At 38.8% G+C, this 21,998-nt stretch overlaps 1 protein-coding gene across 1 annotated transcript in view; it reads right to left on the reverse strand.

Annotated features, from left to right (window-relative positions):
• Positions 1–21,998, reverse strand: part of TUBGCP3 (tubulin gamma complex component 3) — a 52,442-nt gene that overhangs the window by 16,511 nt on the left and 13,933 nt on the right. The window contains exons 6-11 of the mRNA XM_084495341.1: positions 17,636–17,808; positions 14,476–14,594; positions 10,877–11,002; positions 7,411–7,479; positions 3,113–3,245; positions 1,611–1,777 (exon numbers count right to left, since the gene is read on the reverse strand). Of these exons, the coding sequence (XP_084351467.1) occupies positions 1,611–1,777; positions 3,113–3,245; positions 7,411–7,479; positions 10,877–11,002; positions 14,476–14,594; positions 17,636–17,808 (787 nt within the window). The remainder of the gene's footprint in view (positions 1–1,610; positions 1,778–3,112; positions 3,246–7,410; positions 7,480–10,876; positions 11,003–14,475; positions 14,595–17,635; positions 17,809–21,998) is intronic.

Consider the following 21,998-nt stretch of genomic DNA (forward strand, 5'->3'; position numbering starts at 1 on the left):
GTTCCTTTAACTAGAAAAGCTAAAGTTGTCCTGGAAGCTCATGTTCAGATTGAATCTTGTCCAAAACAAACTCTGAAGAAAAAAATTGAAAATTGGACTCATATAATTTAATCTCCTCTGTACATTGTGAAACTTTGACTACCTCAAGAAAGATGTGCTATCCATAAAACATCCACTAGGAAATACAGAAGCATACATACTTCAGGCAATTAGAGTAGGAGAAAAATGTCAGAATATAACTGCAATATGCTTTTATTTTATTCATTCAATTTTCACTCACTCCTCCTTTGGACTTTTTCCTATTTTAGGAGATGCAGAATTGCAGAAAATAAGAAATCTTTCAGCAAGTGAGGAATCAAATGCCAAGGTCTCTCAGCTCTACGTAAGAAAATACTTTCATATATGTAAGAAACTAAATCTACACAATTAGTTTTATTAAAATGAGCTGTGGAAAGATTCTGTCCTCATCCAGTCAGACAAGGCATCCATTTTTGGGATGAGAACTTTTTTACCCCCTCCAAATACCACTTCAAGCAAGAATGGGTTTTGTTTGAAAACCGCCTATGATAAATAGTAGCTTTCAATATACACATATACAACAGTGATTTGCAGTATTAAGAACACCCTCAGAGCAAGCATATAAATTTTTAAGCAGACAAAGAGTTGAAAGCTAATGAATGATTTAAAAACAACCAAAACCCCCAACCTCTCAAGTCTGAGGGGTAGCTGGAAAGACAAGGCTACATTTCTACACTTTTGGACATAAAGATTCATAGATATTTTATGCAAGTCTGCTCAAGATGACCTTAAAGATCAGCCATGTGTGATATTTGTACTCATTTGAATTTTGATGGACAGCTTCAGGAATCAGACAGCACTTTCCACATCCAAGTTACACAGATTCTTCTCAGGACTGGTCAATTCATTTTGAAAATGATTCTTTGGCTTTTTGGAACTAAACAAAATCTCAGTTTAACAAGACTGTACTGATTGGAGATGGGAAAAATAATTGGGAAAGCTTAAAAACACATAAACTCTTTAAGAAGAAAAGGAGCGTTACTAGAATGTGCTGTTAGAGAAGTTACAACAAATACATGTAGATTTTCCAAAGAAAATCTGCAACCATAAGCTGTTCTACCCCATTTGACAAACTAAAGTTGTTTATGAAGCTGGGGATAACAACAGGTAGTCAAAGCAGAATATTCAGTCTCTTACTTCAGAAGAGATTAAGCTTTTATCCAAATACAAGACTCGCATTCTAAATAGTTAGAGAACTCTGTCATCTGTCTTCTTTCTTGCTTTGTGTAGTAATAGTAATGTATACAATTTCTTCAGATGCAAGCATCTACCCTTAATCCATTATTCTGCCTCTACTAAACAGACCCAGGATACGATTCATCAAAGACAACATAATGCATCTCCACAACGTTTGGACACCACAAAAATAATCGGTCCATGAAGACGTGTCACGCTTCATGTTGTTATTGTATAATATGAGCAATTAATATATGTTTATATCACTGTTTATTTCTCCAGTTCTTCTCTAAGCTTCCCACAGACTCTCCCATAAAGCAAATGAAGAGATGAATTATTTCTCATATAAGAATTACCTCATGGTATGTATCTTCCAGCTCCCCGTCATAAATCCACCGATAAAGAAAATTCAGCACAGGATGGGATACCAGGCCAAGAATGTGCTGAACCAGAGACCTCATGTAGGGATCTCCTGTTTTAGTATAGGCATGAACTGCTGAAGCTAGTTCACCGCCTTTTCTCCCTGTAAGATCATCAGAGAGAGAAACAAAAACTGTATGAAAGAAAAATATATACACTACACTTAAATTCAGCAGCCATCAATTTTAACTACCCGTATGTCATTCAGGGCTTATTGAATAGTGATTCTAAAATGTAGCAAAAGTAAGTGTTTTTTTAAACATTGACTGGGAATGGTTAGCTTTTAAAGCATGAATCATTTATCTCACTGAAGCATTAAGCCTAGTTTTTTGACACGTTATTCTGTCCAGTACATGGCAGCTTGGAGGAATCCAAAATATACAGTGCCAGATCATCCACAAAGGTGGACTTTATGCTTCTTTTCTTCCCCAGCATGCCAATTAGAAGGGCATTAAACGAGCCTCAGCATTTGTTTCCCTCAGTCTTGACTTCCTCAGATATTCTGTGTGCATCATAATCATAAACATCTTTTCTGCTTCTCAGTTAGTCTCCCCAGTAGCTCCCCTTTAGGCAGGATCTTGTCATCTTGTAATGACATCTCCTCCCTCCAAGAAAAAAAAAAAATAGATCTAGAACTTCTTTTGCTGTTATGCTATACAGCTTAAGTGTTCCTTGCAGCACAGGTTATAGCATTCAAAGTTTTCATGAACGTCTTCAAAGTGAAGCCTTTTTTTTTTTCTCCCCAAATTGTCATCAATTTCAATAATCAAGGTAGAACAGGTGATACAAGACTTTTCAGTTAAGATGTACTTTCCACAGGCCTGTAATCTCCCTTTATTTTCAAAGACAGCCAAGCTGACGTACCCTCAAAACGAAGCGTAACTTATAGGTTGGTTAGTGGCCAAACTTTTGGTCAACTCCAACACCATTCCTTAGCTCTTTCTTGTGGATTGCTAGCACAGCCACATGCTATTTGCAGCTTTGTGAAGTTCTGTTGTTTCACACAAATCTGCAGAAAAGCTGCAAATCTCTCCTATACATGGCAACATGCATAGAGGAACACCCGTAACAGTGAAAAGACTGAGCCAGCCATTTTGTAGTGTGCTAGTGGGATTTACGGCAGTATAATATTCTCTGAAAGGTAACTAAAATTGAACTGGGAACAGTATGAAAAGCACGTTCCCAAAATCTGAAGAATATCTTAAGCATGCCCTTATTAAAAACAAAAAAAAAGCAAGTTTAAGTGCATATTAACAGCATTGTAGTTGATTGTTTTCTGTTTAAAATGAGAAAAAGAGATACTTCTGAGGATTAGCTACTCAAAATGTTCAAAAACAACATTTACATCAGTAACATTATTGATATTTATAATTGGCATGCATAACCACTCAAAAGTTAAACAACTTCCCCCAAAATGGCAAATGAACATTAAACAGACCTTGGCAGTGATCAACAAGTGCTGCAAGGGTCTTTAACCTTATTTTAGGATCATACGTCCAGACTAGAAGACGACGAAGTGTTAAACTGCTGTCAAGTCCCAAATTCACGCCCTGATCGTCTTCCAATTGGAGCTGATCAAATTAGAAACAGATAGATAGATCAAGGAACAAAACTGGCAAGTACTGAAGCATGAAATGGTGTTTCATACTTTTTGTTCTGACATTAGCTCTTTATTAATACACTTGAAATACCCACCATTATATGTTCTCTTATAAAAATCATTGGTCCAAAACCTGAGAGCCACACAGGTGGAAACAGAGAATCAAGTGCAGCTGAAAGGATAGAGATGAGCAGAAGTGTAATAGGACAGACAGAGCGCAAAGACCAAGAAAGTTAAATAAACCAAGGTGTTAGTCATGAAAAGAGAGAAGGGCAAAGGAGAACAGAGATCCTGAAAGACAGCAAACACTAGCCAAAGAGATACTCAGAAAAGAGTAAAGGAAAATATCTGAAGGAAAACATGAAGGGTATAGGAGGTACAGTGTTTATTACTGCACAGACAACTTAACTTCCTTTAGTTCAACATGGTATAAATTCTGTTTCACGTCTTTCTTGAAAAGCCATCAGAACTTAAATTAGCTATATAGCAAGATCAAGGAATTGCTACCATCAGTACAAACATCTATGGTGAGAAATAACTGTCACGATGTGACTACCACACATATGAGTCTCACAACACCATGGAAAATACAAATGAATTTCTTGCATTCGAGATGCAGATGTATCGTACAAGCACAGATGGAGTAAGCAGGACAGGAAGACAAGCTAAGAATACAGAAGCAAGCAGTCCTAAAACAGTCCAAGCAAATAAAGTCTTCGGAAAAAAAATGATTTATTTCTTCCTGTACGCTACAACCAATTCATTCAACTTCCTGATTTTGCTTCCTAATCTAGCACATATTTTGTCAAATGCATTGGCTGAATTTATGCACATTTGATTTTTGGTTGGCAATGCTCAAGAACGTGCATAGCCACAAAGCGCAGAGAATGCTGTCAAATGCAAGCAGAACAAAAGCAGAGACAATTAGAAAACTCAAGACCCATTTAGTCTAGCAAAACAGAAGAAAATAACTGCTAATAATGCAGGTCTGTCTTATTAAAAAAAAAAAAAAAAAAGGAAAACAACTCATCTCAGAAAAACTTAGAACTTGACAATAATAAGCAGATGTAAGCAAGAACTGCCCTTTGTCACTAGGGAAGAGAGTTTGAAGTAACATCTTCATCATGAATGTGTATTTTTGAAAGGGCTGATAATTTGAAAAGAGTCTGAAAGGAAAAGACATGAAAAACTTATGGAATAGTATGTGGTACATATAGGAAGACTCTTTCAGAGGAAGAAAATGTTTGGGGGAAAGCTCTGAAGATGTAAAAAAGTTAGAGAGAAAAAGGTAACAGAGAACCCTTTGATGAGATTCTTGTTATGTACTGTGCCTGAACTGCAGCTAACTGAACTCCTAATCTAACAAGTTGTATGGACTCATGAATACAGGAATGCATTATGTACTCAATTCTAAGACACGATCCCCTATCTGGTGTCAAGGAATTAAAGTATAAAGTTTGGCAAGGCAGCATCTTTCAAAAAAGTAGATTTTTCCATCACTGTTTAAAATAAAGTAGACAAGTCATCAAGCGCACCTTGGGGATATTCTGGTAGAAGTCTTGAGAACACTGACTTGTTTCTTCAAAATTTCTGTCCCATTGATTATGAACATAAGAAATGCCACGCTCTGTCAGAACACTGTCTAGATGGACTATTGCTTTATCTCCAATAATAGCAAAAAAAAATGGTGTGCAAAAACATGCAAAGCTGACCCCTCCCTATACTCCATTCCCCTTAGGCTCCCTGCATCCCAGCTGTAGCCTTCTGCATGTCAGAGGACACACCCTTGCTCACCCTTTTTAATGGCAGTTCACAGACCTGCCTGTAACACATTTGTCTAATCCTCTTTTCAATACGCAGATACTGCCTTCTGCCACAACACCATCGGGAAGTACACTTTGCAAGATGATCACTCTTGTTTTGTACTAACCTCCTGCTCATTTCACTGTTCATCAAATCCCACAACTTTGCATCTGGCTTGTCCTCTGTTAGCCAGTAAGTCTCAGCCACAGCCCCCCTGAGATTTTTTCCTCTTCAAGCAATTCCTCTTCCTCTGTGATTTCACATCTGAACTCCTTCAGAACCCTTGGACAAAGGTCATCTGGTTCAGGTGAGTTATCATCATATAACAGGTATTTAGCCTAATGCTTCTGTAAGTGAATTCAACTTAATGAAAACTTGGAGCTTCTTGTAAGCAAGAAAACCTGTTTATATCAGATTCTTCTGTCAATGGCACAGGTAGGTGAGTGGGAAGATGTTTGAAAAGGTTCACTTGGGTGTGCACATCTCTACATGGAATGATAGCTCCAGTGTGTAGACTGCATACTAATACCTCTAATTCCTGAAAACACTAACTTACATATATATATATATATATATAACCTCATAATGGAATGAGTATTCTATTTGGGACAACTTGATTAAGTGGTTATCTCCCCAAAAGATTCTTCCAGGAAAACTGCAATTCTATAGGGAAAAAGGATGGAAGAGAAAGAAGAAGCATGTTCTGTTCTCTTTGGAAGGTACAGCAAAAAGAAACAGAAAAACAGAACAAGCTCCTTCTGAATCCTGGAAATGACACCTCTTGTCTTTACTTCATGGTATTGCTGAAAAGTAAAGTTTGATAGGATTAAAGTCAATGCAGAAGAACATCAAGGTAGTGTGAGTGATCTAAAGTAAGTATGAGCTGAGAAAGAATATGCTATTAATAATATAGATAACGATAAAATAAGACAATTAAAGAGATCCTAGAAGACACAGAGAAAGATCTTATTTGGATGTTCCGAGAAGAACAAAAACAACAAAACCAACTTTGCACTTCTTTCTACAACTGGAAAAACACCAATGAAACCTCTTTTTGCTTTGCCTGTGCACACAGCTTTTGCTTTTCCTATCAAATCATCATTAACCTGACTGACAAGTGTTTTTGCCTTCCGTTTTCTCTCCATCCTGCAAATGACAGGAGTGAGAGGCAGAATGAGTGCTTGGCTGCTTGCTGTGGTCAACCCAGCACAGAGGCAAATGTAGTTGGAAGGTGACAGTAGAACCTTCCATTCCTTTTTCTCTTACACACATCTCCTCCCATCGGACTCATCTCTCCTTTTGAACAGTTTAGTGGAGCAGGAAGGGTAAAGAGGTCTGAAAGATGTGCTTTAAGCACGTGTAATATTTTCATGGTCAAAACGTTTTGGAAGTTAGAATAAATCAAAGCTACAGCAACCCAAGAGACCAGACATATTATAGACAGAGCAGAAAATAATTACAAAAAGGTTAACCCAATCATAGCCAGGAAGAAAACATTAGTACAAATGACAGGCAATCCAAAGTTAGAAATGTTGAGGAACTGCAAGTGAGTAAAGAAAGGATTAGAGGCTTTGAAAAATCATATAAAAGCTTATGATTTAAATGATAGGTTCTTCTACTTTGTTCTTTCAAATGGCATTTTAATTAAATGTTGGGTTAATTCTCAGAATATTTTTTTTCTCAATTAGCAATAATGAATTCCCTGAAAGTCCCATATAAAAAAAAAAGCACATATCAAAGAAAAAAAAATTATTTTAGAGCTAGCATCTAGATGCACATACCTATATAAATTTGTGGACAAACTGCAGACTATCAGCACTGAGTTGGTCTATGCAGCACAGAAAAATAATATAACACTGAAGCATCTGACTCGATCAGCAGAAGGGACAAGGAAAATGCACAACCAGCCTCAGACAAAACAAAAAGTTGAAACTGTCCTTGTTACTAGCTACTGAACTATGCACTGCTTGAAATACAGAAGGAATGTTATTCACCCTTCACAAACACGTCATGCTGCTTGGGATTTGAATGATAAAAGTATCACGCAATGAAACTGACAAAGTGAAGCAAAAAGGGAACACAGAAACACAGCTTATATTTCTTGCTTATGTAGAACATCACATAACAGTGAATTTCTAAGAAAAAATATTCATTGATATAAATATACGTATATATCCAAGGAGTGCACACGTTACAGAGAATTGCATCCACTGTCAATAGCAACTGTTATACATCCCTCCCTTTCCAAAGGGACTCCTAGGTACTACCTTTTAGGAGTTGCTGTGCTTTACACTGTTTGAATTATAAAGTTTAATAAGAGCCTCCTAGTTTACCTGAGAATGCAAAACAGACAGAAGTCGGTAGTATTCTTTGAGTTCCTGATGTAAGGCTGCACAAAAACTCTGTAAGAGAAAGAAAAAAAAAAAATCATCAGGAAATATCTTTCTGCTTTCATCTGGAGCAGCTCTTATCCCATCATCATACTCTGAAGGTAGTTAGAAGTGTCCTAAAAGGAACTGAGCTAAAAATAACATTTTTAGGGGACAAATCTTAGAAAATGTTCCAACATATAAGTGCTTCCATTGGAGATGCAGTCCTTTTCCAAGAACATGCACATTGTCGTGAGACTTTGTCATCATCTCAATAAAGATATTCATAATTACAATAGGGATGTGTAAATGGAAACATTACCCCGAAGAGCTTTTTTTGAATTATGTAAAAGACACCAAGTGATAAAGTAATAGTTTCATTTTCAAAAAGGCCTCTAAAAACAGAATCTAAGTCAGGCAGCTGTCATCATATGCACAGTATAGACTACATGACATGAAGTAGAAAACATAATGGTCATAAAAGAACACTCCCACTAAGTGCTGCTGGATCAAGTAATCTAAGCTTTTGGCTTTTTACCCATTGGCAGCCATGCAATGGGTACTTTTCACTTGACACTCGAGAAATAAATAATACTAAGTATAACCTAAGAAACCCATAGAATGGGTACTTGGTGTTATTTAAATATAAATATATAAAGATTTTTTTAAAATAATTCCTGACGGAATTCTTGTCTTAATGGACGGTGTTCTACAGTTTGGGAGACCTGTTGTTTTTTTTTTGGTTGTGTTCTTAATTTAGCAGATAGACTAAAAAAATCCTGCAACATTTTCTAAAATTGAATAAAAATACAGCTCATTAATTTTGGAAAAAGTTGAAAGTGTTTGACTTCGAACATTTTTTTGTTTGTTTGAGAAGTGCTTGCGTGCGCACAAATTCTTCAGAACTGATTTCTCAAACAATTCTCAGGTAATGATTTTGATCTCTATTTTAATAGATTGCAAGCAGAATAGAGGTACCATTGTCATGAAAGCTTAAAACATCAAGAGCACCCAACCTTTTTCTTTTCTTTTTAAATTGTTTCCCCAGGCCCTTCCCTTCAACCCATTTTAAGTAATTTGAAAAAAAAAAAAAAAAAAAAAAGAGAGAAAAAGAAAAACCTCACACAAACCCAAGAGCTTGAAGTAAAATATTTATTCATTGCAGCATGTACAAGGGAGAAATCACTACTACAAGCACAAGAAAAAAATATATCTTCTTTTCTGCTAAGACGCCTACCTGCTAAGATGCTAAGAAGCCTAGAAAAAAAAAATCATTAATCTTGTCATTGTATCCTTGATTGAAGAAAGAAAGTTCCTTTCTTCAATTCAATTTTATCACTTAGGAAGCAATACAAAATTCACTATATTCCAGAGAATACTGAAGGGCAAAAAGAAATCCCCTCATGTGTAACTGCACTTTTCATTTCTTCTCACTTGCTTCTTCAGTACATTTTTGAACCTATTAAAGTAGCATTTGTCAAGACAGAGGGCCGAGTAGAGACTCCAAGAAAACATTCAAATATGCCATGTATGCATCTACAGAAAAAGTGAGGTCAGTACCACTGACTTCAGTGTTCAAAAGATTTAAGATGTAACCATCCATCTACTTTTCAGAGAAGTTCTGGAAGTTAAAATTTATATCCAGTACCAATTCCTGCATTATGAACTACAGATTTTTGTTTCCTAAAATGCCAAAGAAAACTGGACATTATCCTAGAATTCTGATTTCATCTACAGCAAAAGAGAATTCAGGAAAGAAAAAGGATGCTTGCTCAAGAGAAAAAGTTTAAAATGCCCATTACCTCAACTGGATATTTTTTCCAAATGGGTAAAATGTCAAAATATAAAGCAAGTTATATGTCATTGCTGATTATAATTTTTGGTTTCTGAGGACAAAGTAAAACTTCCACACTAAGCAGCAAATGTCAAAGTGCAGTATATTGGTGTATCTCTACTTCAATAATTGTCTGTTCCTGTTATTTTGCTTGGTAAAAAGCAATCATCTTATCCTGCACACATCTTATCCTACATGTGGTTTAAACATGTGCTTAGACAAGTGCTCTTTTAAAGTAGTAACAAAATAATCTTCAGAATGCACAATATATTCTTGTGCACAAATTCTTAAAGCACATTGTGCAGCACCTGAAATTGTCAGCTATAAAAGCAATGAAGAGCAGTAATACATACTCTTTTCGTCCAGATACTGGTAGTAGGAGTAGAAATATGTTTTTCTTTGTACAGTTACACACTAAAAATATAATATATATTTGCCTCGAGCAAAATTAACAGCATTAAAGCTATGCAGATTCAGCTAACTAGCTGCACAGCCTTCTGCTCTGCTACATATGATATCTGCGATACTGCACATTTAAATTCACTGAAGAATTAAAGTTCTCTCCTTACTGTAAGCTTGAAGATAAAAGGCAGAGACAGTAAAAATAAGCATAAGCAAGAAGTTACTAGATAAAGAATAAGAAACTTCACCCAGACAGAAGGTGGAGAGTGAAGAAAAATGCATATACAGTAACACTACTATATAAACCATGGAAATCAGCATTGGATCACTAGAAAAATAATTTATATGTAACTAAAAGGGTTACTTAGAATAAGAGACAGAAGGGAACAGAATAGAACATCAGAAAAGTAGGAAGCACTACAGTGTCTCTACTGACCTCTTAAGAAAAATTAGATTGAAGGGAGAAGCACTTCAATTTCTTTGCAGGTTAGGTAGGATGTTATGCCTAGAGGCAAGGACAACATTTCTGTCGACTCAGAAGGGATAATATCCAGTTTTACAGAGGAAGCAAGTGAGAGGAAACGGGAATGCCTTAGCAGTAAATGTGGTTTTGAGTATTACAGCAGCTGTGAAGTTACTGTAGACTACAAATCATGCTGATGAAACCTATAAAAACAAAATTTGACATTCTTTTGATGCTGTATTCAAAAGAAAGAGCAGCAGATAACAGGGTATTTGCATTTTCATGTAGTTAGTGCAGTGTTAACACATGAGCAAAACATTAGCTGACAAGACAAGAGCATCTCCGGCATAGGTCACCTTAACAACTGAAGTAGTGATTAATTAGCTTCAAAATGTCACCATCCCACTTAAGCAATGCTTTTGTTTATAAAAGTGCATTATCGCTTCAAGAAATATGTGAAATTCAAAAAGAAGGAACCTATGCATGAGACCTTCCAGCTATAAATGAAGCAAGTCCTTCTCAGGACCATCAAGGGCAAATGCCTTTCCCTTGCCTTCAGACCCATACCAACAGCAGCAGTCCACGAAAGGTGTAAATGAAAGGATGAATGATTCAAGCTACAAGTTCTCCAAAGTTTACCCACCGTTCCAGCACTGCATTTTACTCAGAAGCTTCTAAAGGAAAGAAGACTGAAATATTGTAGCAAAATCAGTTTTCTTTAGCTGACCTACCTGACCCACAAGTCCAAACGCACGATCCAAACTCCTCTGGTCTGTGTATTTTCTTATTTTATTATGTAGCCATCCCAACTCTGCGAGTCTACTTGTAGTATCTCTGAGAGATTTGGACAAGCTCACCTACAAAATTAACAGAAACAGAAGTTGTAAGTTGAAGTCAAATCACACCACAGAAGTCTCTTTTCCACATAAAACAAGACAACTCAGGAAACCATCATATTAACTTCTACAGCAGAGACAGTGCCAAAAAACACAGGCAACCATGTAGTTAGCATAAAGTTTATACATATAAACCATGGAAAGAAAGCAGCAACAAATATATTACTGGCAACTTCAGGATCTTCCCTTTTGGGAATCTTAACGTTACAGTATTCACACTGTACATTCCTTGTACATTAGACAATTATGACAGTAACAGAAAGGTGATTCAGAATCACACTTCATCTTATCCTGATATGCTGAAAATATCAGGTCTCTAGAAAAAGGTGTCAATGACCGAAGCCAGTAAAGAAACCTGAAGAAAACAATTAGTTACTACTACATGTGAAATAAATCTTTAATAGAACATAAATGACCCAATGCCAGACTAGGCATCAGGAACCAAAACTTACAGAATCTGAATTCCAAGTTTAAGTCAGATGCACCAGTAACAGCTTTACAAGTTGTTTAATCACGAGTATCTCTGAGCTTTTCTAGTTTGTTCCTCCTTTTCTTTTATACAGTATCTCAGTTAATTTTGCAAGCCTGCCTTAGTTCCCAGCAACCTATTTAACAATTACTCTCTTCTTAAACAGTACATTTCTTCCTTCAAATTACCAGCACGTAAGATGCTGCTCATCCTCTTGGTCCTGCCTAGGATCTGCTTCTACCCCATTTCATCACATTGCCCAAGAACACACATGAATGAGTTTGCAGAATTTTGTTTGACAGATAAAACCAAAGAATACGACTTATCCATTAGGCCAAGAGGCAGAGATTGACATTTGCCCATAACACCTGGTCCTACCTGATCTTTACAGACAATTTTGACTTGGAGAGCTACCAGAACAGTCCAAACAAAAGCAAGGAAGGGCACTAACGAGCCAACTACAGATCCACCTCACTCATTAAGCCTTTTAGTTAGCAGTACATTCTCCAAGATAAAAATCAGTTACCGAGGGGGATAGGCACAGCAGTGTGGACTTGAACCAGGCAGCACTGCTTCATTGTAAGACCAGAGTTCAGCCCCTGACTCTTTTGTTTGGTTGTACAGACCAGCTTTCGCTACTTGAACAGTTTCTGTAGGATACATTATGATTTGACATAGATAGAAATACTGTCCACGGTTATAACCAAAGTGATGACATAAGAGCTATTTAGAAATCTACCATTAAGGAGTGCTTGGCAAGCATTAAGCACAATTAGACATCCTCGAGAATCAAATGAGGAAGAAGCAAAATTGGCTTAGAGTTATTATATGTGTATCTGTTAGATACAATCGGAAGCTGCTGGCTTACACAGTGCTGAAAGTCACCAGCAGACTAATAAGAAGATTAATCCTAGAAAACATTCAAGCAAGAATCAACAGATTGTCAAGTATGTTACTTTCTGGGAATAAAATAACAGACTTTGAGTAATATTCTTTTAAAAATAGAAGACTGCTTCTTTTCTGTGTTCAAACTCATGCAGCTGTGGGAAAACTATGTGCTTTGACTTTTTTTTTTTGCCAAACATGCAGGCAACACAAGCAGAGTAGGTATGATCTTGCTACTCCTCATTCATCAGGACAAGTTCCAGCTGCAGGTCGTCAATGTAGTCTTCACTGTAGCTCAGTACAAGTGCCAACAAAGAAGGACGGAAGACAACTGACTTCACAAAAATAACCCAGAAGACACTGAGTTCTCAGGAAACAGCATTATTGACCAGAAAGCACCTGAATAACCAAACTCCTTGTATTAACATAATTATTAAATTGAAGTAAAACGATTTTTCACCTCCAACTAGCCTACTGGATGCGGAATTTATGCAAAAAAGTAATGAAATCCATTGCAAAATTAGTGGTACCACTTACTATGTTTTCTCCACATTCCTCCAGAAAAATCCATTACCCTATCTTTCCTCTGCCATATATAATTTAATTTATATACAGAACTTAACAGTGCAGGTGTTGAGGAATTACAAACTCTGCAGCATCTGCAGGTGTAGAAGATGACATCCTTAGCAATACATTTATTAACAAGATTTGAATGAACATAAGGTTTCCATTCCCCTTCCCCCCCTCCCCATAAGCAGCCCTAGAAGTCATTATAAAGCTATGAGGGGAGCAATTACGTATTTCACTTTTTGCTATTATTACAGAGAAAAACAGGCAGTCAGTTCAGATATCATAAGTCTACTGTGCTCTTGAACACGAAGTGACCCCAAAGCAGCTCCCAGCTATTTTGGGGCTAAGTCATATTGTCATAGTATAAAGTTCCTAATGCAATCAGAAGCACTGTCTTCCCAATCGAACAAGAACATGAAAAGCAATTAGTAAGCTGAAACTGAATTGTGATGCAGTATCTTCTAAATACTGAATAATAAGATACTAAAGCAAGTAGCACCAGCTGCATGGCCTCATCTGACCTCTTTTAAGTTGTAATCAAGTCCATAATGCCAAGTGCCTAGCATACATGCCATTACTCAGGCTGCTAATTTTTATCCAATAAAAACGTGGTCAAAAATCTGCATCTGCTTGATATTCATTTTTATACGCTGATGAAGGCAATGATGACCAAAATCCTCAAATTAAGCTGTTAACTTAGAAGTCTTTGTACTGGCTTAATTCTTGAGAGCCTACCTTGGTAGCTAGGTAAGGTCAGCTTGGGTACTACCTCCGGACAACTTATGAAATGCAGGTTTCTTTCTGGGACCTAACCCAGCCAATTGTTTTTAAATTAATAACGGCACATTTATATTGCTCTTTAAAACAGAAAGATGTAAGAACTTTCAGTCCTCACTATGATAGCTATAGTTGTTCCCCAGTCTTGTGCCTTCACTCACAGCAGCAAGGATGAAGCAGTCAGGACTAATTCCAAGGTCCAAAATTTCTTCAATTCTAAACTCTGATATTATACTTCCCTAGTATAATAATAGGCCTGGTATCTGTTTCTGTGCCTATTTCTATGCACATGTACGCACAAAAGTTTGGACTGAGCACTATGCTAACAGCAACAGACATGGTCCTTTCAATCTTTCAGCCACAACATAAAATATTAGAATTCCACGTGTTTGCCTCCAAATGTTAAAGTAGGCAAAAGCACACACAAATTTCAACCATCTGGGTTTCCTTGTCATCCTCCAAAAAAGGCAATTTTGTTTCATATCGCCCCTGCATTTGTTTGATGGTGACTTTCCTCCATCCTGCTGAAGGCATCAAAGAACTGTGTTTGACTGAAAATAGAAGATTGCTTAATAGTAACTGAAATTACTCTGTTGTTCAAACAAAAAAGGGCGGGGGGGTGCAGAGCAAGTAATGACTTCGGTTAGTATTTTTTATCTACATAATTGTTGTTGCTATTCTTGTCTTACACACCACTCTGCTGACATATGAAAGACAAGTCCCCATACAGTACCTTTCCCTCTACTTTATAGCAATTTTCAGAATTGCACATTTTGATGTTTTTGCCATCTATTCCCTGGAAGACATACAAAACATCTCTTACAAGGTTTGCTTCAGTTATTTCAACAGAGCCTAGAAAGAAAAGAAAACAGGATTTAGATTTGGTGGGACAATCAAGTTGGATCACAGATTCAACAAACTATGTAGATGCCTAGCAAAAAAAAAAAAAAAAAAAAAAAAAAAGAAAAGAAAAAAGGAAATCAGAAAATCTGTACATATAAACTATAACCTGTAATTATATATTTTTTTTTCTGACATTTAATATAACAAACTGACAGGAAAGCTGGTAATTCCCCGTGCCTGCCTCTACCAATACCTTGAATTGTGTCAGATCAGGTCAGCTAGTGTGACATGGGGCATGTTGTGTTTTAACAAACACTTCAGCGAGTTCTTAAACTTGTTATCTTCTCTAATTCAATCACCAGAACAAGTTCTGAGGCAAGCATCACAGTAACTTCACCTTTCTTAATCAACACAGTTGAAGCTTTTAGTTTGGACTTAGAGAGGAGAACATCAGAGTTAATTCAGAATGGAGAGCTGCCTGTTTAAAAGCGTTACGCAATGCTGAACACCACTGTTCAGTGTAAAAATATTAATCAAAGTCAGACTGCCAGCTGCATAACAGCTACAGAGCTGGCAAAGAGAAAAAAGTAAATACAATTAATGAATCTCTGATTTAGTAAAACTATTGCAGCATTCACGGAACCACAGAAAGGTTTGGGTTGGAAGGGACCTTAAAGGCCTTCCAGGTCCACCCCCCTGCCATGGGCAGGGACACCTCCCACCAGCCCAGGCTGCCCAAAGCCCCATCCAGCCTGGCCTTGAGCACCTCCAGGGATGGGGCAGCCACAGCTTCTCTGGGCAGCCTGTGCCAGGGCCTCACCACCCTCAGGGTGAAGGATTTCTTCCGTATGTCTACTCTAAACCCACCCTCTTTTAGTTTAGAGCCATTCCACCTTGTCCTATCACTCCACTCCCTGACAAGGAGTCCCTCCCCAGCTTTCCTGTAGGCCCCCTGTAGGTACATTCTGCAGTCTTGCTCATATAACTAGTTAGATGCTAGATTACATTTGAGACTTGGGATACTAATTGATTTACAGGAAATAAAAGATTGAAGAAGATGCTATGCAGGTCCCTGCAACTATTCCCACATGTTCTGGACTAGACAGCACCATCTACTTTTGTGACTTCATTTACAACACCAAGACCGTAGGGATTTCAACTCTCCAGTTGATAGTAATCTGGAAATTGAGATGCTTCAACATACTTCTTCCAAATTTGACAGCACTCTTATTCTCATCAGTCTGCCTCCCAAACAGATCCCAGCATAAAAACAACAACAGTAACAACAAATGGTATTCCTATTTTGGCAAAAGTAGCCATCACCTTAAGATGCTCTTTAAAATTCACACTCCTTTCATACGTCCAAGATGTACACAAGAGTGGCTAGTTCCTTTTAGGATGTCTTAGTGAAGTGGTAGAAGATTGAAGTGCACACTCCTTTAATTGCTAAATTGTACTACAATGCTCCTGATTGCACTGTCTGTATAAGTACAGTTATACGAGAGCTCTAGTTAACAGCAACAAATTTTAAAAGAAAAATAAATTAGGAATTATAAGAATTTTTATTCACAGAAATGTGTATCTTCTTGAAAATAGTCTTTCATATTCTGAGTACAGTTCTACTACTTCAGCAAGTGCCTACATGTAAGAAAACTCGGTCCTTATAGCTATTCCATGTAGGAATGAGGAGTCGTGGATGGTTAACAAAAACAAGACCTACTGCTCTTTAGAGCAATTAGTACAGCAAAAATAAGAGGAATGCTTTTCAACTAAAAGAGGGAAGATTTAGATTACAAGTTAGGATGAAATTATTCACTCAAAGGGTGGTGAGGCACTGGCACAGGCTGCCCAGAGTGATTGTGGATGCCCCATCCCTGGAGGTGTTCAAGGTCAGATGAGGCCCTGGGCAACCTGATCTAGCGGGTGGCATCCTTGCCCATGGCAGAGGGGCTGGAACTGAGTGATCTGTGAGGTCCCTTCCAACCCAAGCCATTGCACGATTCCATGATTTGAAAGAGAGAAAAAGTCTGTCCATCCTCTTGCACATCAACAGTAGTGTTAATTAGGTTCTAGCTGCCCAGTGTTGCCCTCAGCCACACCAGTACAACTCTGTTCCATTTGCTTTGTGCACTGTTAGCAGTAAAGAATCTAGATGGAGTTTAAAATACCTGGTAATTTCTGCAGGGGCTCACAGAGCGTATTTTAAGCTTATAACTATCCCTGCATCATTACAGAAGAGTTATTAAAAATACAAAACACCTCATCTTTTTTTTTTTTCTTTTTATACCAGCCAGTAACAGCAATGTAGGATGATAACATCTGCCATTAGCTCCCTTACTCAGAACAGTCTCCCATTTCTATAGTAAAGGCAGAGTGGGTTGAAACTTCCACAACAATTGCTGCAGAGATGATCTGGTAAACAGTTCCTCCTTAGCTACACTTGCGTAAATTCAGAATACATCCTCCAGACATCAGTTTCAAGTTTACAGCCACTTAAAGAAATAAATTAGTAATGCTTGTCTATTTTTTTAATTGACAGTAACATGGCAATTACTCTAAATAAAACCACCATAAACAATCTATTAATTAAAAAATAAATAGTTTTAAAGGCTCTGTATCCCAATGCACAGTTCCAAGTTTTAAAAGACTGAATCACAAATGGCTTAGTGTATTTCAGCAAGTTCTGTTCATTGAATTGTTGTCCTGACTTTTTAAAAGCTGTAGCATCTTTTGATCGTCACAAAAGTATCTGTTCCATGTACCCACAATCAGTTGATTCTGACAAACACTGCAATAAAGTCATAATCTTTTAAGAAAACCAAAACACATCAAATCAAATGTTGCAAAAATGAATTAGCAACCAACTAAAGCAACTGTGGTTAAATATACTAGTCTTGCATATTTATGTCTATCCTTCTATCAAATACATTTTAGAAAAACTCTTCAAAAAATTCAACGTGCTATAAAACTATTTCAGAAAATATTGGTGGTTGTAGATAAAACAATTTGAGTTGTAGAAAGTTAAATTCAACAAATGCATCTTTGCTTACCACTTGTGTCCCCTTCTCGCCTTGACCTTGGCACACCACGGGAAACGGTATTTGAAAAGCCTTTTGAGGTAGCACTTTGTAAAGAAGGCTGGCTTGCCGTTAGAGTCCATGCAAGGCGTGACCCTAGTTGCTGACGGAGGCAGTCTCCAACACCTGGAGCTTGATAGGATTGTCTAAAAGGACAAAAGGAAGAAACATCTTGAAAACCTTGACTCTATATCCATCAGCTGGTTTGGGGTACGCAAATTATGAAAGATGCCCTAAACTTGAGGGCTTTTGTTTGTTTATTGAAAATAGGAATATCAACAAAGGTCCACACATAAAATCCACACATACAAAAAAAAAAAAGCAATGAGGGGAGAATGAATTTCAATAAATATAACCTCGTATCAGAGGATGAGATACTTCATTTACAGAATTGCGTGGATACACTGAAATGGACTAGAAGCGAATACAATTGTTCCTATCTCAAACCACAAAAAAATAAAATTAATTGCTACTTGAATTTGTAGTTACACACAAGACAGAATTAAAGGAAAGTAGAGAAAGTGGAAAAAGTTCACTGTCATGCTACTGCATATCAGGTAGTTTGTATCAAGTGCCTGAAGATGTGATGGAGGAGGGAGCATCTAGATAGTTCCAATTTCCCTCCCTTTCAAACTTGTCATTCTTCTCACTAAAACAGCTTTAAAGGCAAAAAACGTTATGACTAGGAGTTATCTTCCTGGTTATTTCTGTACCATGGTGATGAAGTTGATTTCTGTACCATGACAATGAAAACAAAGTCGAAAATATTTGCAAGGGACTTTTACCCCTGACAGATCCTCCATCTTCCCCTACCGGAATCTGGAAATATTCACTTATTTAAAATAATAATTTTTTAAAAAGCACTAAAACAATACCACGAAGCTGTGAAAACACAGTTGCAGGGAGAGATAAAACAAGACTGCAACACAAACATTCATGTATAGAGGTGAAGGAATTTGCCTTCTCACTCACCACACCATAATTCATGGCATGGCCACGCAGCATCATGTAACTGATGCACAAGAACACAGCAAGCAAGACAGAGCAACAGGGTTGTGTTTAGCATTTGTAATGCCTCAGCAAGACCACGGCACTGAATTCAGGCTGTTATACTCCAACAAGAAAGCACAGTAAGAAACAAAAGGGCATGATAGATACTGAGAAGTTTACTCCTGCCAGGGGCAGGGACACCTCCCACCAGACCAGGTTGCCCAAAGCCCCATCCAGCCTGGCCTTGAGCACCTCCAGGGATGGGGCAGCCACAGCTTCTCTGGGCAGCCTGTGCCAGGGCCTCGCCACCATCCAAGGAACAGTTCCTACTAACTTCTAATCTAAATCTCCCCTCTTTCAGTTCAAAACCATTCCCCCTTTTCCTATCACTACACTCCCTAACAAATAGTCCATCCCCAGCTTTCCTCTAGGCCCCAGGAAGGCCGCAGTAAGGTCTCCCCAGAGCCTTCTCTTCTCCAGGCTGAAAAATCCCAGCTCTCTCAGCTTGTCTTCATAGGAGAGGTGCTCCAGGCCTCTGATTATCTTTGTGACCCTCCTCTGGACTCGCTCTAATACATTCACGTCCTTCTTGTGCTGGGGTCAAATGCTCACAGAAAGACCTGATTTGGGTTGCCCAGTTCACTGGCTACAGGACTAAGGAGAAAGCAGTGGAATTGTTATAAAGCGGAACAGTTTGAACAGGTCAGACCAAGAATAAGTTGGGAACAGCACAGGTTCTGCTGATATTCCCAAGCGGGCAGAGAGATGAAATAACCTCACTGATATACCTGCCTGTACTGTATAAGGATTACAGGATGGTGGAGGCTGGAAGGCACTTCTGGAGATCACGTACTCAAACCCCTGCTCAACCAGAGGAGGTAGCCTGGGACTTTGTCCAGTCAGGTTTTGAATGCTTTCAAGCCTGGACACTACACAGCCTCTCCAGGCAACCCCCTGCAGTGTTTCACATGTATTTCCATGACCCACTTCACAGTAAAAGGTTTATGCTTCAATGGGGCTATCTGTGGCACGAGCTTTGCCAGTTTCCCCTTGCCCTTTCCCTGGGCACTACTGAGAAGACTTAAGCTCAGTCTTCCTTGCTCCCCTGGTCAGGTATGGACACATACTGGTTAGATCCCCTGAGCCTTTTCTTCACAAGCCTGAGCAGTCCCAGCTCTCTCAGCCTCACGTGTCTGATGCTCCAACCCCTTCATTAGTTTTGTGCTCCCTTCTCTGGGCTCACTGCTGCTTGCAGGCCCAGCTCAGGGAAAAACCTTGGTGTCCTCACAGGTGGTTATCTGCACGGCTGGGCTTGCTGTGCAGTCAGGAGCCAGGAAAGTGGGCACTGGGAACAAGGCTGCAGGTGTCAGGGGGAGCTGGAGGGCTCTATGCAGTGCTGGGGGCCACTAAGGAGGGAGAAGGTCAGCTACAGTCCTCAGGAGCGTGGACAAGTGCTGTGGGGGTAGCTAGGATGAGTTTTGTGACACTTGAAGAGGAAAGGCTGGTGGGGGCCGTGGCTGAGGCTTCCAGGCTAACAGAAGACAAGCCAAATGCAAAGTTGTGGGATTCGATGAACAGCTACAGGAGGAAAGGACACCCTCTGTGAAATGTATGTGTCTTTATTAAACTTAGTACAATCCTTGCATGCCCACTCTTTGAGCCTGTTCAGGTCTCTCAGTAAGATGGCTCTCCCTACTGACATTTGTACTGGGTCTGGCTGGAATGGAGGGGACTTCCCATGCAGTGCCCCACAGAGTGCTGCATAGCTTGCTGTGTAGCTCTGCACATGTAGCTAGAACAGCAGTGGTATCACACCAGTGTTGTGTCTGTTGCTGAGCAGTGCTGGCACAGCAGCAGGACTCTCTCCAGCCCCCCCGGAGCCAGAAGGCTGGGGATGAGCAAGAGGTGGGGAGGAGATGCTCTAAAAACCAGCCAAGGGGATATTCCATACCACGTGGTGTCACTCAGAAATTAAAGGGAAGGAGAGGGGGCCTCTCATTATGAAGCCACCCATCCTTCCAAATGACAGCTATGTGTATTGAGGCCCTGCCTCCTGGGACATGGCCAAGCATTGCTCATTGATGGGAAGTAGAAAGTAATTTCTCTATGTTTCCATGCAGCCTTTGCTTGATTCCCCCCCTCCCTTTTCCCTTTAATTAAATTATCCTTACCTCAGCATGAGTTGTTTTTTTCCCCAGTATATTTTCTTCTCAGCCTCTTCTTCTAAGGAGGAGTGAGAGAGTGGTTGTGGTGGAGCTCAGCTGTCCAACTGAGTAAAACCACCACGTCTACTTCAGCACCCAGTTTAGCATCAGCAGACTTGCAGAGTGTGCTTTCAGTCCCATCACCCAGATCACTTTTGAAGATATTGAACAGCATGGGGCATAGCAGCTGTCCCTGTGGGACCACAACTTATGACAGGCTGCCAGCCTGAGTAAAAAATGTTGAACACCAGGCTCTGAGAAGGGTCTGTTCAACAATTTCCTACTTACCTCAGACAACCATTCAACCTATATCTTGGCTGTCAAGAAAACTACTCAACTCCTTCCTCCCCTCTGACACCTTCTCCAATGTTTAGATCAAACCCATGAACTACTGGGTGCTTTAATGAATCACTTAACTACAGCTTTTTGGCTGTAATTAAAAAAAAAAAAAAAGCAAGTTTGGAAGTATGCTGACAATCAGAGAAGGTGGAGGAACCAGTTACAGCTTGATTACTAAATATGACATATGATGTGTGAAGTCCAATGTCTGCATTTATATACCTATGCAAAACCAAAGTCACCATAAAGGCACCTGCCATCAAGCTGATGAGAATGTCTTTAGAAGATATGTGGGCACTTGAACAAGTCTGATCACAACTGGACCTTCTGATGGGCATTTTCAACATCAAAATATCAGCTGTGTCACTACATCATGGAACCTAAGAGGACTATAGATATTAGTAATGGACTGGACTGATGTGAACACAGCAATTTGAGAATTTAGAATATGCCTGGACATGGCTCTCGCTTGTTTACACAGAAGATTATTCTCTGATGAGTCGTACACATTGGCTACAAATAAGCAACTAGAAGAGCTCGTACACTCAGCATATTGATTTTAAATCTAGGTTAAACTGTTTGCTGTAGTCTACTTTTTTTGTAGAAGTCAACTCCTCAGGCCAACATCAATAAATCTGTTATTACTCTTACAAACAATGGCATGGTGAAAGAGAGGTAAATCCTTGGCACAAAGAACTTAGTTCTCCAAAAAATTGTTCTTAGGAGCATTTGCATGTTAAAGAGAAGCCAGAAACAAACCCTGGCAATTCCCACTAGAACATGAGCTATGCCTGTAAGTACGA

This window comes from Aythya ferina (assembly GCF_964211825.1).
Source record: "Aythya ferina genome assembly, chromosome: 1".
Classification (NCBI taxonomy): domain Eukaryota; kingdom Metazoa; phylum Chordata; class Aves; order Anseriformes; family Anatidae; genus Aythya; species Aythya ferina.